The sequence below is a fragment of the Saccostrea cucullata genome, unplaced genomic scaffold, assembly GCF_032062105.1.
Source record: "Saccostrea cucullata isolate Sc308-1 unplaced genomic scaffold, CSIRO_AGI_Scuc_v1 ctg11355, whole genome shotgun sequence".
Lineage (NCBI taxonomy): Eukaryota > Metazoa > Mollusca > Bivalvia > Ostreida > Ostreidae > Saccostrea > Saccostrea cuccullata.
Window position 1 is genome coordinate 1794 of NW_026923461.1, and position 19268 is coordinate 21061.

General features: G+C 35.4%; 1 protein-coding gene across 1 annotated transcript; it reads right to left on the minus strand.

The window, feature by feature from the left end:
• Positions 1–4744: 4744 nt before the first annotated feature.
• On the minus strand, positions 4745–14520 carry LOC134264073 (uncharacterized). The gene is made up of 4 exons (XM_062746378.1): positions 14472–14520; positions 14279–14376; positions 7424–8644; positions 4745–6869 (listed from the first exon to the last, which is right to left on the minus strand). The coding sequence occupies exons 1-4, from the start codon at positions 14518–14520 to the stop codon at positions 6183–6185; spliced, it is 2055 nt and encodes a 684-aa protein (XP_062602362.1). The 3' UTR covers positions 4745–6182.
• Positions 14521–19268: the final 4748 nt, after the last annotated feature.

The following is a 19268-nucleotide window of genomic DNA, read 5'->3' on the forward strand; positions in this document are numbered from 1 at the left end:
TCAGCCATTGTTGCCCCAACCTACCCCCTGGGGTCATGATTTGAACAAACCTTAATCTGCACCTGAAGATGATTACACATGAGTTTCATCTTTCCATGCCCAATGGTTCTTTAAAGATTTTTCCTATATACTCCAAAGCAAAACTTATATCGGCCATTGTAGCCCACCCTACCCCGGGGGTCATGATTTGAACAAATTTTTATCTTCACTACCTGAAGATGATTTCACATGAGTTTCATATTTCCTGGCCCAGTGGTTCTTGAGAGGAAGAATTTTTAAAAATTCCATTAAATTTTCACTAATTCATAATCATCTTTCCTTGGAAGAGAGCATGGCCCTTCATTTGAACAAATTTGAATCCCCTGTACCCAAGTATACTCCGTAGCAAGTTTGATTGAAATTGGCCCATTGGTTCTTGACAAGAAGATGAAAATGTTTACGACAACAACAACGACAGACAACGGACAATATATATCAATACGGACACATTATTAATCTAAAATAAGAGGCCATGAAGTTTAAAGAATTTACACAATTTTTACAGAAGGTAGAAATAAAATCAATTAATTCGGAAATACTTACGGGACAACAAATCATAGGCACTTGGGGTATGGACCCCCCTTTTCCTTTTTTTTCTTTTTAAATCTGGGTTCGAATCACCTTTTTCCTATTTTTCTATTCTAATATGCACTATATGTTATCAAAAATGCAACTCTTTTGTCTCTACAAGCTGTTTTTAAAAATGCCGTTTTTCACTGATACATATAAAGAGAGAAGGCTTGCAACTCTTTCTAGTCATCCGCCTCACCACGCTCAAACTTCGCTCGATTATCTATCTAAATCAGAATAAAACATGGGATATGCATACATCAATAAATTTGTTATACATTCCTCTTCCTTTTCATATTTCCAGTTAATTTTTATATGCCCCCGATTTGTAAATATTTCGATGAAATTAGGGTAAATTTTGTCTATGTGCATCAACCGGGACGGAAGTACCCGGTATTTTGGGGCGTCATCTAAATGTGTAATGTTATTCGGAACATTAAATTCTAGAGGGATTTAATCCCGAATTTTCTCTTCATGTAACAATGTAAAGGTAAGTTCGATATATAACTAGAAAGCTGTAACTAGTAGATTCTGATAGATACAGATTCACTTTTAACACACGATATAATCAACCAAATGTAATAATATTGTTATTACAAATCCTGGATTTTTTGTAATGCAGAACATTTGTAAAATAGAGTTATCGTTCTTTGGTACTTCCGTCCCGGTTGATGCATTTACCCTAGATGCGGGTGATTTCATCGAAATATTTACAAATCGGGGGCATATAAAAATTAACTGGAAATATGAAAAGGAAGAGGAATGTATAACAAATTTATTGATGTATGCATATCCCATGTTTTATTCTGATTTAGATAGATAATCGAGCGAAGTTTGAGCGTGGTGAGGCGGATGACTAGAAAGAGTTGCAAGCCTTCTCTCTTTATATGTATCAGTGAAAAACGGCATTTTTAAAAACAGCTTGTAGAGACAAAAGAGTTGCATTTTTGATAACATATAGTGCATATTAGAATAGAAAAATAGGAAAAAGGTGATTCGAACCCAGATTTAAAAAGAAAAAAAAAGGAAAAGGGGGGTCCATACCCCAAGTGCCTATGCAACAAATGCCTAAATATAAACGATTTTGAACATACATAATGCAACTACAGTGAATTTCAATTTTTCCGAGCGTTCGTTCACCTAAAGTTTAACTAGATATCATTGAGATGGTGGCCATCTCAAAGGGCCCCGCATTCAACAATGAACATGAAAATGTAAGGTCGTTTAAAAGGGATTATTTTGAAGAGGAACATTTGTGTTATACAGTAAAAGTCATTTAGTATGACTTCATGGATACTGCAAATTTACTATATTTAACGAAGTTATCTTGTATCCCGAGTTATATAAATTTACTGGAATTAAAGGCAAAGAATTATGCACCAAAGAAAGATTTTTAACAGAACGGGTAATTTTGACCATGACCTAGAAACTTCGACCAAGGTCACTGCACATCCACTAACCAGTGGATCTCTATGAGTGTGGTAATAGCCAGATTGGGCCAACGAGAGAGAAGATATACTCCAGACTAGGATTTTTCATATAATTCTATGACCTTGACCTTTGACCTAGAAATCTGGTTCAAGGTCACTGCACACCGGTTACTCAAAGGCACTCTGTGGGTGAAGTATGAGCCAGATTGGGCAAAGGAGAGAGAAGATATGCTCCGAACAAGGATTTTTCATATAATTCAGCTATTACCTTGACCATTGACCTAGAAACCTGGTTCAAGGACACTGCACGACGGTTACCCAAAGGCACTCTGTGGGTGAAGTATGAGCCAGATTGGGCCAGGGAGAGAGAAGATATGCTCCGGACAAGGATTTTTCACATAATCCTGCTATGACCTTGACCTTTGACCTAGAAACCTGGTTCAAGGTCACTGCACACTGGTTACCCAAAGGCACTCTGTGGGTGAAGTATGAGCCAGATTGGGCAAAGGAGAGAGAAGATATGCTCCTGACAAGGATTTTTCACATAATCCTGCTATGACCTTGACCTTTGACCTAGAAACCTGGTTCAAGGTCACTGCACACCGGTTACCCAAAGGCACTCTGTGGGTGAAGTATGAGCCAGATTGGGCAAAGGAGAGAGAAGATATGCTCCGGACAAGGATTTTTCATATAATCCTGCTATGACCTTGACCTTTGACCTAGAAACATGGTTCAAGGTCACTGCACACTGGTTACCCAAAGGCACTCTGTGGGTGAAGTATGAGCCAGATTGGGCAAAGGAGAGAGAAGATATGCTCCGGACAAGGATTTTTCACATAATCCTGCTATGACCTTGAAATTGGACCTAGAAACCTGGTTCAAGGTCACTGCATACTGGTTATCCAAAGGCACTCTGTGGGTGAAGTATGAGCCAGATTGGGCTAAGGAGAGAGAAGATATGCTCCGGACAAGAGATCTCGGACGGACGGACGGACAGCCGGACGGACGGACAGACGGATGGACAGACTGATCACTATAGGGCGCCCGCCAAGCGGGGCTCTAATTAATAAGTACATGATGATCTGTGATATTTAAATGCACATATAGGCAATTAGACTGATTTAGTGATTCCTGTACGTCCGAATTTAAGAAGACGAACGTCTTACAAGGGTATAAAACGCAATATTGGTTTGACTGTTGATTAATATACATATAGATTAACAAAATTACTCTGTCTATTATTACTTTTAAGCCCGCGTTGCAAAGTAGAAACATTTTATATACGAATATATTTATATATTTTAGTGTAATATAAATATTTTGTTAATATATTGATCCATCTGGATATAAAAAATTCAAAACAGAAGCAAAACAAAGTAAACAACCAAAGTAGGATCGCAAAGAATGAGTGCACTTAAGTACGTCATTTGGAACCTATTCGGCTACCCATTTTAAGCTTAACATTACAATATATCGCAAAATTAATCTATGATTAATGTGCAAGCATATGCTATTGATATTTATTTCTCGAATTTTTTGTCATACATATTTCTATACTTACAGAAAATGTAATTGAAAAAAAACATGTAAAAGCCTTAAATTCCGGAAATTTGAACAGGACCACTTTCGAATCTAAGTTATCCGCAAGTAGGCGGAGACATTTAAACCGCATGGTTGTGGAATGTAAACATTAGCACATATGATTTTTTCGCATTGCGAATTGAAATGGAAAAGAGAGAAAGAGATCGTGTTGATTTCATGGTGCACAATTATTAAATGATTCTAATGTTAAGGAATGGGGTAAATGTCTCGCTGTGCAGACCATAATACAGAGGCGACATAAGCCTAAACATGTACATGTACTTACTAATGAAACTGTCAATACCAGAATTATTTCAAAACACCCCTAATGAAAAGCATAAAGATAAGAGACATATTATCTTCAAACCCTATTAAAATTTGCGCAAAAATCTCCCATATTTTTAAGTTGGAAGTACGATAGATAATGTCACAACAGAGACTTAAACACAATGAAATTTTCAATGAAAGCGTAAGCTAGCGTATCGAACAGCAGAAGGTCACATGAGAAAGGTGATTATAATATCAATCGTTGTTGCTCAGTGACCGGTTGATTTAGTGGCTATTTCGACCCTAGTTTGGGGACATTTTTTTTAAAATTAGATATGAGCCGCAACTTGGCCAACATTGTCCTTTGGATATGTATAAGTTTAAGTTAAAATACATATTCTGTGCAAATAAGAAAAATGGCCAAGTTGCGGCTCGAAGTAAACAAAGTCGTTGAAAACTGGTATGCATATGAATAACAATAGAAATGAGACAAAACTGTTCGACCCTCGTCTCAAAAGCTAGTGTCGTTCGGCATTATTTAATACTTTCATGTAATATAATATACCAAAACCTGCTTTTAAGACATTTTCTAATACCTATAAAACATAAATTTAATGAATTTTGTAATTTTATTTTGCGCAAAACATCGGGATCCAACTCTCATAGCTTAAGTGCACTCATTCTTTGTTTTTTAATATTTAACTTTTTTAAAGAACTTTCAATCGTGAATGAGAATATAACCTTCTCGTTCGATACCTGCACGCGTTTGAACTAACCATACATTCTAAAATAGGTACAGATAGTAGGATACACAACCGTTTAAACAAACTCTCTTGCACTTTCCATTTTATAAAATAGGTAATACATGCAATTCTTTAATATTCTACACCAAATTCTACTAGCTGCTTATTCGTAGCACTTTCATTAGAATTTATTATTGTTTTTTTAATTCTTGAAAATTTTATTTGAATGTCTCCAAACAAGGTTGACAATGGTTTTCAAGGGGTGAAAATTTTCAATGTTACACTCAACTATATGCATTATTAATTAAGGTATACGAAATATTTTATACAAATACATATAACAGTGAATCGTGCGCGCATTAATTCTGCGCAGTAGGTATTTTTTGGAATATCAACCTTCGTCAAACAATGTTGACTGTTGCTACACCGGATAGCGTGGCTTCATTATTCAGCTGGTAAAAGTGTTTTAGCAAATGTATATTGACCAATCATATTCAACTAATTCATTTGTAAGTATAATATACAAAAACATCGTATGTAGCAGAGAATAACGATGAACTATGAAACATTTAACCCCTCAAACACCTCGGTTAACAGTGGTTTTGCAGGGGTGAAATTTTTCAATGTTACACCCAACAACATGAATTATCTATATACTGTATGTGTATTTAAAAAGCTAGCCTGATATTTCAGCGGATTTGACTCGTAAATCTCATTCAGTTTCATTTTGTTTCACAGAACCAGTATTTTCTCATCTTTATTCCTGAAGCAAAATTTAATGAGACAAAGCCGATTATTTAATCTGCTTGGGATTTGCGTTGCCGCTATCACTTGTACGTTTGAGGAGACCACCTCTCCTAGTGAATGAATAAGATCCTTTGCTTTGAGCAAGGGGTCCTCGCCTCCTGAAAGTGGAATGCCGCTGGCCGTAACTGTAATATCGGTACGGTCTAATGGATTGGATTGGCCTTAGCACACATCTGTACCGCTATCGTTTACATTATATATATTTTCAATTTTTGAGCACCATATTCCATGATTATTGTTATCCCGGTTGAATGTTTTTATGGTAAGTCAGTCGTTGTCCACCGTTATCAAACAGTTCAACATCCAGAACAAATTTAATCATCAATTTTAAAAATTGGAGCCATTCAACTGCGCCATTGAAAGACAGAAGGGAAGTAAGTCTACATAATACTGAAAATACTGTATAATAGCTGGTGTCTGATTCTGAAGGCTTTCTATACATGAGAGACTATTAAAACATGATACATAGAATATTAATCAAAAAAGTACAGTACATTTACTGGATAATGATTGGAGGGTTATGAATCAATTATCCTTATAAGCATGTATTTTTGAATGACTTCACACCTCCTCTTACAAGGTCTCAGTTGCTTTCTGAATTTTTGATTTTTCATAAAAAAAATTCATGATATCAATATTGTTTCAGAATTGGTAAAGGCTGGTTTTCATTTTTAAAGTTTGACACTCTACAGATGTTCGATGCATAAAACTCTTTACTTGTCATGGACTGAATAGCGATTCGGCATCAATTTTGCTTTAAAATTTTCACATCTGACTTTACTTCTCGCATATCTGACATTAATTTTTGCATATTTGACATGACTTTCTTCAATATATCGTGCTGTTCCTTGTTGACTTTTTCTATAATAGCTAAAATAGCATCTTCATCATTTAAAGTCAATTTATGAATACTATTCAGGTTATCCAAGTATTTCTTTCCAGTGTAGGTTTCCAACCTTTGACAAATGTTGGTCATCGTCATCCATGTATTATTGAATTCAGTCTGAGGGGTGAAGGCTGAACTCACATGTGCAGTCAAACCGTTTCGGATAGATCTAATTCTCTCGACATCATCACCCACTGTTTCTTCTCCTGCTGCTGGCTCTTCTCCCCATTTTCCTTTTGTTGGTTTTGGGATCTTTGAACATATATTTCGGATTAATGTGTATGTTAAAGAAATGTCAAAGTTCTTATATCCTAGAAGCTTAGCATCTAGCAAGAGTTGTTCTTGCTCTGGACGGAATCTTTTGTAAACTGGTGATGCTTTAGCTTTCTTTTCAATATCAGATGGAGGCACTTCCATCTCTAGTATATCTCTGTATGCCTGGTTTAATACATCATTGGTTGCCATTCCAAGTTTTGCAAATCTAGATCGTCCCTCAAGGTCATGTCCACCAGAGGCCACTGGAGATTTAGAAACACTCATTTTCGTCTGAAATAAAGTTAATCTTTATTGAACAAAGTTGGCAAGTTAAGAAAGCAAATACACAGGAAAGTATATAATATCAAAAATAAAAATTTCTTGCATTTTTTGAAAGAGATTAAGTCTGCAAAATATTTTTTTTTTCAATAAGAATAAATTTAATGCTGTCATGATGCTGATTTTTAGCTTAATGTCAAGATCTAGTGAATGAAAGATGCCTACAGATTTATCAAATTTAAGTAATAAATTTCTTTAATGATGCTTTATAATTTTAGCTTCATTATAGATCTAGCACCACAAAATCAGTCTGGTCATTTACACGATCTTGACTTTAAAGGGATTCCACATTACACATTTTCATCAAATTGAAATCAACTTAAATCAGGTGAAATGGATTTCAACAGTTCTAGATCATGAAAATGAATAAGCTGTGATCAAATGTGTGTTTCCAATACAAAGCTATTATCTGGATAAAATTGTAGGATTTGGATGATAGACAAACAAGATGACTTGTCAAATTTCACTTGGGGTTATAGTAAACTGAATTGATAAATGATAGTCACCTTTTCCCAGAAACTCAGAGTCTTTTGTACATTTATCACATGTTTCTCCTGAAGTCTACACTTGCACTGAATTTCTTCTGATTTGATATTGGAGAGCTCACTAGATAGGGTGAGGGACAAATCTTTCTCATCACAAATAATGTTTTGACATTTGAATCCTTTGCGGAATATTTTTGTGCCGATAAATGTTTCTGTCAGTTTTTGAATGGCTTTTTCAATGGATTCTCCAATTTCATTTGAAACGTCTTTGTCTATAGCCAGTGGTGTGATTCTCAATACTTGCAACTGGATATCATCATTACATATACCAACAACCACCGTGTGGTCATTGTGATCAAACACAGCTGCAGTTTGATAAAGACATAGACTTCCGTCATTGTCTTCGTCTTTTGAAACACTCCATCTTAGAAAACTCATGCAGTATGCTACCAGTCTGTAAAACACAAACATGGCAAAAGAAGTGAACCGAAAGCATAAAATGGAGGAGCATTCCCATTTATCTTCACAAAAGTCCGCTTTAAACTGCTTTTTGTTCATACATGGCACATACCATGACATGTTGCCTTCTGATACAGCCTCAAAAGACTCCAAAGGTACCAGCATTTGAAGCTTCTCCATGTACGACATAATTTCTCTTTTGTGTTCCAGATACGAAGGTTCGTCTTTCCAAAGTGCATCTATGACTTTTTCTTTCAGTTCCCCTGTTTTGTTAAAGGATTTCCATTCTGTTATTAATCTCGTTTTGCAGTCTTCATTAATATGGTTTTTATCAGCAATAATCTTGCTAAAAGCTTTAGCAAACCACTGAATGTCAAGTACTGTATGCTCCCTCAATTTCTCTTCATCATAATATAAAAGAAGGCCATTGTCATGGAAACATTTTAAGAACATAGACATTTCCTCATCACTTTTAATTTGGTATTCATGGGGAAGGGATGTATTAAGCTTCCAAATTTCACTCAAGGGCAAAACCTTCCAGGCTCCTTCATATAATAACTGCTCCATTAAAGCCCATGAAGAAGGCAATTCAATTTTTGTATTGTTCTCATTTGTAAATAGTTCAACTATGGATTTTGTCATTGAATCCAGATTTCTTTTTGTGTTGTCATTTAGTTTAACTAGACCCACTGTATATATACGGTCTTTGAGAGATTCTTTTAACCAGTCTTTGTCCTCAGCTGGTACTGCCTCCCAGAACTCCTCAAAATACTTCTCGATCTCCTGAAAAAGTAAATAAAGACATACATTAAAACATAACATGAGGCCCAAGGCCAGAACACTCACCTGAATCTATTGACTTGCCTCTTTAAAAATGCCTTTTCATTCTCATGAAAAAATCTTCTTAAATAACAAGGCCAAGTCTTATTTGAGTGTGTGTGACTTTGCGCAGCTTTTTAATTTCATGCAATCATTTGTGCGACAGTACACCTTTTCCAAATATTTTGATTTTAGTACAAAATTAACATTACCTGTAATATAAACATTGCTATTTTTTTTAACTGAACCAGAAGCCTCTGTCGAAACTGTACCTCTACTGGTTTGTACTTATAACAAAGAAAGAGAAAAGTAGCATTTGAAATTATTTAACATAAATTTTATTTAATTCAGTAATCAAGGTAACACTGTTCATCGAAATCAAAAACCGATGCATTAGTTCTGTATCTTAGTGTAATCTACTTGTGTGCAAAGTTACATTGAAATTAGACCAAAACAATAGGAGGAGTAGCGTTATACAGAAATTTCTATTTTTTGTAACCCTGGAAACACAGTTCAGTAAAATCAACAAGAGGCCTATGGGCCACATCGCTCTCCTGAGAAGCTTTGACCATTCTGTTCTTTACCAGATTTCCCCCTTGTAATACATAAAACATCCCCACCCTACCCCACTGATCATAATTAAGACACTTTGAATCTACACTACCCCAGGATGCTTCCATATTAATTTCAGCTTTTCTGGTCCAGTGGTTCTTGAGAGGAAGATTTTTTAATGACCCCACCATATTTTTGTCTTTTCTTGATTATCTCCCCTTGTGAGGGGACTTGGTCCTTTATTTTTACAATTTAAATTCCCCTTTACCCAAAGATGCTTTGTACGAAGTTTGGTCAAAATTGGCCAAGGCGTTCATGAGAAGTCGAAAATGTAAAAGTTTACAGAAGGACAGACAGACAGACAGACGGATGGACGGACAGACGACGGACAAAATGAGATCAGAAAAGCTCACTTGAGCCTTCGGCTCAGGTGAGGTAAAAACCGATACACTAGTTTATTTATCTTAGTGTAGTCTTCTTGAACTTGTGTGCCAAGTTATATTGAAATCAGACCAAAACTGTAGAAGTAGCCTTTTAAAGGAATTTCACAGAAATTTCTATTGTTAGCAACCATGACAACATCGTTTAGCAAAATCAAAAATGATGCACTAGTTTATTTATCTTAGTGTAATCTACTTGTGTGTCAAGTTTTGTTGAAATCAGACAAAAACTGTAGGAGGGGTAGCGTTTTAAAGGAATTTCATAGAAATTCCTATTTTTAGTAACCATGGCAACATGTTTGTTCAGTGAAATCAAAAACTGATGCACTAGTTTATTTATCTTAGTGTGGTTTACTAGTGTGTGCCAAGTAATATTGAAATGAGACCAAACAGTAGAAGGGGTAGCGTTTTAAAGTTATTTCATAGAAATTTCTATTTTTAGAACCGATGGACTAGTTTATTTATATTAGTGTAGTCTACTTGTGTGCCAAGTTATATTGAAATCAGACAAAAACTGTAGGAGGACTAGCATTTTGAAAACACAGACGGACAGACAGCTAGACGGACAGACGACGGATACCCTGAAATCACATAAGCTTTTCTGGTCTCTGACCAGTAGAACTAAAAACAAGAGGCCCAAGTGGTCACATCGCTCACCTCAGCAATTGGCTAGGAAAAAGCTCATATCAGATCAGAACTGGAAGTTTGCTGGGGGGGGGGGGGGGGGCTTGAATTTTAACCCCCCAGGGGTTCATGATTTGAACAAACTAGAATCTACACTACCTGAGGATGATTCCCCCAGGGGTTCATGATTTGAACAAACTAGAATCTACACTACCTGAGGATGATTCCCTATAAATATCACTAAGCATGGCTTTGAAATACTTGAAAAGAAGATTTTAAAAGGTTTCCCTATATATTCCTATGTAAAACTTTTATAGGACATTTGGCCCCATCATACCTCCGGGGGTCATGATCTGAACAAACTTGAATCTACACTACCTGGGGATAATTCCAGAGGAGTTTCATCTTTCCTGGCACAGTGGTTCTTGAGAAGATTTTTCCTATATATTCCTTTGTAAAACTTTGATCTGCCATTTTTGCCCCATCCTACCCCCGGGGGGTCATGATTCGAACAAACTTGAATCTACACTACCTGAGGATGATTCCACATGAGTTTCATCTTTCCTGGCCAATTGATTCTTGAGAAGATTTTTTTTTAAAAATGCCACTAAATTTTCCCTAAGGCCATAATAAAAATATTCCTAGATTCTCATCCCCGCCCGCCCAGATTTTATACCCCCGCCTCGATTTTTTTATTTCTCTTTTTCTTCATCTTAATTCTGATCTGGATCGGTATACATCTACCATTCTACTTTCGTTTTAAATCCCGCGAAAGTCAACATGATATTGACAGCTGAAAAGATGGTAATTGCGATAATACATGCGTATATATTTTAAACATGTGTCATTGGTTGAAAAAGATTGGTGATGATGTGAAGTAAGAGATAATTGAACCCTTACTGTGACTTTTATTCGGGTATTGTAGATAAAATTACACCGATTGACCAGGTCAATAAAAAATCTGCAAAATTTAAAAAATTAAAAACATAAAATAAAAGCCGCGGAAAATGTGAAAAGTGTGCAGACAGATGGAAGCCGGACAAAATGTGATCAGAAAAGCTCACTTGAATCTTCAGCTCAGGTGAGCTAAAAATAAATCTATATTACTAGTAGCTTCTTTCATATATGACCGATATGGCTTTGCTGTTTTTGGAAAAGTGTTTTTAAAGACTGCTCTACTATACTCACTGTCAATAAAACGCAACACCCTAATCTTTTACTTTGCCAAATCAGTTATTTTACGGTTGAAAGAATTTCTTTCCATTTCCGGAAGTTGCTTTTTAGCCCTCTTAACAGAATTTAATTTTTAACAAAATTTTAACAATATTTGGGGTTTTCAAGGTTTTGAAGCTGTTTATGCTATTGAAACACTTGAGCCTGATGAGTCGTTCCATAGTGTATATACTTTTGCATCTGCAGCTCTTTTTTCTTTATTGCAAGTTTGGTCCAAGATGGGTTTATAGTTCCTTGGAAATGGACCTGCTCCAAAAACTTTAACCTGGTCACTCATCTGGAAAATGTAGGTCAGATCCAGCATCCAAGCAAGTCTGGTAGTGTTCATCCCTAGATGCATCATCTGTGCAAGTTTGTATCAACATGTGCAGTTTGATAACACCATCTTGAATGGTATGTTTAAAACTGAGCTAAATACTAATCTAAGAAAAGTGAGGTCAAGGTCATCAGACATGCCAAGGTAAAAAAATGTTGATGCAGTTGCATAGCTCTCATCAATATCTGTCAGCATATGAAGTTTGATGAAAATATCTTGGATAGTTTCTTTGAAACTTAGCTTTGAACAGAGCTAAACACAAAGTGTGACGGAAGGACAGAAAGCAGACGTGATAAACACTATATGCCCCGGCCATCTTCATGGCGGGGCATAACAAACTTTGTACAATGATTTTGTACTGCACTTGTGCCGAAACAACTTTTGTGCAACATTTAAGAATATCATAAATGTCCCCAAGTGATCAATAGAATGCTTCATAATGTTACCTGATTCAACTATTATCTTCAATTTTAAGCAAGGATTACATAATAAAATTAAAATCTAGCTCAAAATAAATTATATTAGGGCATTTTAAGCCTTCATACAGCCTTATCATAACTGCACAGTGGTTCTAGAGAGGAAGTCTGAAATGTGAAAAGTTTACAGAAAAATGGACAACTAGACAAAAAACGGACAACTAGACAGCTAGACGGACGAGTGACAAAATATGATCAGGAAACCTTATCATGTGTGATTAAATTGGACCAGCAGATTTCTTGAGCTAAAAAGGTGGAAAAATTAATGATGATAGCAACAAACAAGAGGCCCAGGGGCCACATCGCTCACCTGAGCAATTGGCTAGAAAAAAGCACACATCAGATCAGAACTGAAAATTTACTGAGGGCAGGGAGGGGGCTTGAATTTTAACCCCCAGGGGTCATGATTTGAAAAAACTAGAATCTACAATACCTGAGGATGATTCCCTATGAATATCACTAAGCATGGCTTTGAAGTACTTGAAAAGAAGATTTTAAACGATTTCCCTATATATTTCTATTTAAAACTTTTATCTGCCATTTGGCCCCACCCTACCCCTGGGGGTCATGATTTGAACAAACTTGAATTTACACTACCTGAAGATGAGTCCACATGAGCTTCATCTTGCCTGGCCCAGTGGTTCTTGAGAAGAAGATTTTTAAAGATTTTTCCTATATATTCCTATGTAAAACTTTGATCAGCCATTTTGGCCCCACCCTACCCCGGGGGTCATGATTTGAACAAACTTGAATTTACACTACCTGAAGATGATTCCACATGAGCTTCATCTTTCCTGGCCCAGTGGTTCTTGAGAAGAAGATTTTTAAAAGAATTTCCTATATATTCCTATGTAAAACTTTGATCGGCCATTTTGGCCCCACCCTACCCCCGGGGGTCATGATTTGAACAAACTTGAATTTACACTACCTGAAGATGATTCCACATGAGTTTCATCTTTCCTGGCCCAGTGGTTCTTGAGAAGAAGATTTTTAAAGATTTTTCCTATAATTTATATTCCTATGTAAAACTTTGATCAGCCATTTTGGCCCCACCCTACCCCCGGGGGTCATGATTTGAACAAACTTGAATTTACACTACCTGAGGATGATTCCACACGAGTTTCATCTTTCCTGGCCAATCGGTTCTTGAGAAGAAGATTTTTAAAGATTTTCCCTATATATCCCTATGTAAAACTTTGATCGGCCATTTTGGCCCCACCCTACCCCCCGGGGTCATGATTTGAACAAACTTGAATTTACACTACCTGAGGATGATTCCACATGAGTTTCATCTTTCCTGGCCAATCGGTTCTTGAGAAGAAGATTTTTAAAGATTTTCCCTATATATCCCTATGTAAAGCTTTGATCGGCCATTTTGGCCCCACCCTACCCCCGGGGGTCATGACTTGAACAAACTTGAAACACACTACGTGAGGATGCTTCCACATGAGTTTCATCTTTCCTGGCCCAGTGGTTCTTGAGAAGAAGATTTTTTAAAAATGCCATTAATTTTTCTCTAATTCATAATTATCTCCCCTTGGAAAAGGGCGTGGCCCTTCATTTGAACAAACTTGAATCCCCTTTACCCAAGGATACTTTGTAGCAAGTGTGGTTGAAATTGGCCCAGTGGTTCTTGAGAAGAAGATGAAAATGTGAAAAGTTTACAACAAAGACGACAACAACGACGACAACGACGACTACGACAACGACAACGACAGACAACGGACAAATTTTGATCAGAAAAGCTCACTTGAGCCTTTGGCTCAGGTGAGCTAAAAAGGATCAGAAAAAGTCTTTGGCAGCGAGACAAAAATAGAGCCAAATATAGTGAATGAAAATTTTTAGAGAGGGACGTCAAACATTAACAAACAAATGTTGTATAGTTTATTTTTCTTTTTCCAGATTACGCTCAGATTGAAATACGTAGATCTGTTAGCTTAATAAAGGCAATACTTACATCAGTAGATTTTCTTTCTGTGTGTGTGACAACGAGAAACATTGGTGCCTTAGTTCCTCCAAATGTCTTGATTGAGGTTATCCAGAACTTTAGGTAGTCTGAAAGAACAAATAGAGAATCATAAAAGGATAAAACAGACAGGTGTGTAGGTGTAGTTCTTCTGGATTGTACTTACAACAGTGGAAAGTTGTACCTTTACTTCCAACAACTTTTTCATATTTTAGGTTTTGATTACTGAACATCGCTTCATTTCCATGACAACTTGATTACTTTTGCGATAAATTTATTTTAATCTTTATTAGCGAAACAAAATTTTCAGGAATTATGGTTTTTGCTATAAATAAAGTAAAAAAATACACAAATATGTGAAGACGAACATTTCACGAGCACACTGTCTCGCGTAATTATGTGAAAATAAAGTTCTCACAAATAAAAAGTTATTTTCAGTATACATGTATAGAATAACATGTCTTAATGTTTTGAAAACTTTCCCAACAAAATAATTCAAATCAAAAATTGTTTTCTTGAAAACAGCATTTGAACATATTCTCCTAACTTCAGTTAACTAGAGCATGCACTTTACCTTGACAATGAAAACGCAGTACAGTTCAGGCAACTGATTTAAGTTAAATGATTTATGTAGTAAATTGAAATAATTCATATATTTTGTTTTTGAATGACAATATTCCTAGTAGAAATAAAATAACAACAAAATAAATCTAGATGTACCAAGTCTAATAGTAAGGCTGTCTAAAATTAAAACTATGTTTAACGTCACCCGCGCGCGTAGGTTTATGAGAAATTCGTCTTTGAAAAAAACAAACAATTCCGAATTCCGTATGTCCGTTCCGGTTTGGTTCTACAATTAGCGACTAAATTCTGCTTCCCATAGTGACAGAAAATGTGCTTTGATAGCCGCAGTAAAGACAGTTGGTGTCTTATTAAAGAAAACTAGTGGATTAAAGAGCTTGGGACCATAAATGTAAGTAAAAAATAGATGATTTTATGATTGAAGTTAATGACAAAGTCTAGTTTGTTGATTTTTTTGTCAGTCTTCGAATCACATGTACAGACTGACAGACTCTCAGTTCGTGATTATACTATTGGCTGAACTTTTCATTGTATTTTGGAGAGAATCGAAAATCTTTTTTACTGAGTGGAAAGTTTGTCAAAAACAAATATTTATATACAATGAAAAGCATCATTTAAATCTTATTTAATATTAAAGAAATATTTCTGTAAAAATCGAAAGGAACAGTAATGAGTAAGATAATTGATTTCTTCATATTAATTTATGTACCAGTACAAATAGCTAAAATTTTTGGAAAAGATAATACTTGTCGTAACCATTTGAGCAGGGAGAAGCTTACCGAAGATAGGGCTTTCAAGTGAAGGAGAGTAAGGAAAGTGGTTGGGGTAATCCAAGACGTGAAGAATCATGTGTGGAATTCAAGGTATTAAAGATAATCTAACAGCCATCAGTATGGTCTAAATATTAGTATTCACACTTTCAAAACTTAATGCTAGTAGATCTAGTACTAAGAAAAAAATACGACATAATTCAATTTGAGGATATTTCCACATGAAAGTTTTAAATATTGTCATCAATAATTTTAATTGTAGATATTGAGCAACTATTCCCACAAGAAGAAGCATTTGCCTCCAGGGTACCATGGACGTGTGGCTATATAAATCCAAAGGACAACTGAGGCCTAGTTAAAAGCCATTTTCCTGCACATTCAGTCTAAGACTAATTTTTTGCTAACAATAGGACTCAAACTGATTTACATACTAAGGAAAAACTCTGCTAGGAAAATTAATTTTAGGTGTCATATCAATTAAATGCTCATATTACTTAATTGTAATGTTTTTAATGTACTGAATAGGTTAATTTGAATAAATTCACAATTGTTTGAAAATTTTGTTTGTTTATTTTTTTCCTCCCTCCCTCGTAGGTTTTGAACTTTAGATGTGACGTTAAACGTAGAATTAACTTTAAACAGCCTAAGTAATAATTTAAGAAATGAAACCATAATCCATAAGAGAAGTGGATTATTACGATAAATTAATTTATTATATACCTAACGTGTATCATTCAATTTTACCGTTGATTTTATGTCATCACGTGACATGGTGATAATAATAATAATAATAATAATAATAATACTTTATTTAGAGAAGGTAACCCGATTAGTGCGAACACTAGTCTTCCTCGGGGCCTTCTTTAAAAACACATATACAATTCATATATACAATAAATAAAATTACAATTATGAGACAATAAAAAATCAATCAGTATGTTACAAACAAATAAAAACATCAGCATTTCAGTATAGAGAGAAAGAAAAAAAAATCACACAGAATCATTGCGTTTTATAAGTAGAAAATTTTCAACACTTCTTTTAAATATTGCAGGGGATTGAGAATTTCTGATATTAATTGGTAACTCATTCCAGATAATAACCCCTGAATATTGTAAAGAATTTTTAAATAAGTTTGTTTTATATTTTGGTAGTCGAAGTTCGGAATTTGTTTCTGAGCGTAAAGTGTATGATCCAGAACTTTGAAATTCAAAAAGATTATGCATATAATCAGGCGACAGTCCATGAAATATTTTGTACATTAAAATGCTTTTCTGTAAATATAAAAGTTCATAAACTGTTAGCCAACCTAAAGTGTTAAATAAAGGCATTGAAGGTGTATCATATTTTTCATTTAAAATAATCCTAGCTGCTTTTTTTTGTAATCTATAGATTCTGTCCATGTGTGTTTGAGGACAATTGCCCCAAATGGATAGACAATATAAAATCGATGGCAGGATAAAAGCATTATAAAATAGTTTTCTAGTACGCATTGGAAGAAACTTTTTGATTTTTCGTAAAGTAAATAATTTCCAGATCACCACACTGTGTTTTTTTAGTTCACCTGAGCCGAAGGTTCAAGTGAGCTTTTCTGATCACATTTTGTCCGGCGTCCGTCTGTCCGTCTGTCTGTAAACTTTTCACATTTTCAACTTCTTCTCAAGAACCGCTGGACCAATTTCAACCAAACTTGCCACAAAGTATCCTTGGGTGAAGGGGATTCAAGTTTGTTCAAATGAATGGCCACGCCCTCATTCAAGGGGAGATAATTGGGAATTAATGAAAATTTGGTGGCATATTTTAAAAATCTTCTTCTCAAGAACCACTGTGCCAGGAAAGATGAAACTTATGGGGAAACATGCTCAGGTAGTGTAAATTCAAGTTTGTTCAAATCATGACCCCCGGGGGTAGGGCGGGGCCAAAATGGCCGACCAAAGTTTTACATAGAAATATATAGGAAAATTCTTTAAACATCTTCTTCTCAAGAATGACAAAGCCATAATTGATCATATTTATATGGAAGCATGCTCAGGTAGTGTAGATTCAAATTTGTTCAAATCATGACCCCCCGGGGGTAGGGCGGGGCCAAAAAGGCCGACCAAACTTTTACATAGAAATATATAGGAAAATTCTTTAAAAATCTTCTTCTCAAGAATGACAAAGCCATAATTGATCATATTTATATGGGAGCATGCTCAGATATTGTAGATTAAAGTTTGTTCAAATCATGACCCCCGGGGGTAGGGCGGGGCCAAAATGGCCGACCAAACTTTTACATAGAAATATATAGGAAAATTCTTTAAACATCTTCTTCTCAAGAATGACAAAGCCATAATTGATCATATTTATATGGAAGCATGCTCAGATATTGTAGATTCAAGTTTGTTCAAATCATGACCCCCTGGGGTAGGGCAGGGCCAAAATGGCCGACCAAAGTTTTACATAGAAATATATAGGTAAATTCTTTAAAAATCTTCTTCTCAAGAATGACAAAGCCATAATTGATCATTTTTATATGGAAGCATGTTCAGGTAGTGTAGATTAAAGTTTGTTCAAATCATGACCCCCCGGGGGTAGGGCGGGGCCAAAATGGCCGACCAAAGTTTTACATAGAAATATATAGGAAAATTCTTTAAACATCTTCTTCTCAAGAATGACAAAGCCATAATTCATCATATTTATATGGGAGCATGCTCAGGTAGTGTAGATTCAAATTTGTTCATATCATGACCCCTCGGGGTAGGGCGGGGCCAAAATGGCCGAACAAAGCTTTACATAGAAATATATAGGAAAATTCTTTAAAAATTTTCTTCTCAAGAATGACAAAGCCATAAATCATCATATTTATATGGAAGCATGCTCAAGTATCGTAGAATCAAATTTGTTAAAATCATGACCCTCAGGGGTACTGCGAGGCCAAAATGGCCGACTAAAGTTTTTTAAAGATATGTATAGGAAAATTCTTTTCTAAAAATTAGCAAATCCATGATTGGTCATGGGACTACTTTTGGATTTAAACTTTATAATAAAAAGCCATTTTCTACTTTTTCCTACCCTTAGTGCTCAGATGAGCGATGTGGCCCATGGGCCTCTTGTTAATCCATATCACCACTCTCTAAAACTGATGGCGTAGTACGCAGAAACATGATGTTATTTTTCTTGCGCGTTAAAAAGTCCTGTGTTATTATTCTTTGTTTTGTGGATAAATGTTATACAATTGATTTTTAAAGTTTTCTTTAACTATATTTTGCTAGTTATGAGGGGGTATATAATAAATTTATCATTATAACAGTAACTTGATCCGAAGAGCCATATCACGTCAAATTGACAGGCGCGGATCATCAGATCAAACTCGACGCTTCGGGTCTCGTTAGATCTGATGATCCGCACCTGTCAACTCGACGTGATACGACCCTTCGGATCAAGTTACTGCTGTAATAATATATATGTAAATCAAAATACTTAACTATCACAACATTATATAATTGTACCTTTTAAGTCTTGATATCATGACATTATGTCTTACTTTTGTAATGTCTTGATATCACTTTTCCTGTCTTACCTTTGTAAGTCTTGATATCATGACATCATGTCTTATTTTTGTAATGTCTTGATATCACTTTTCCTGT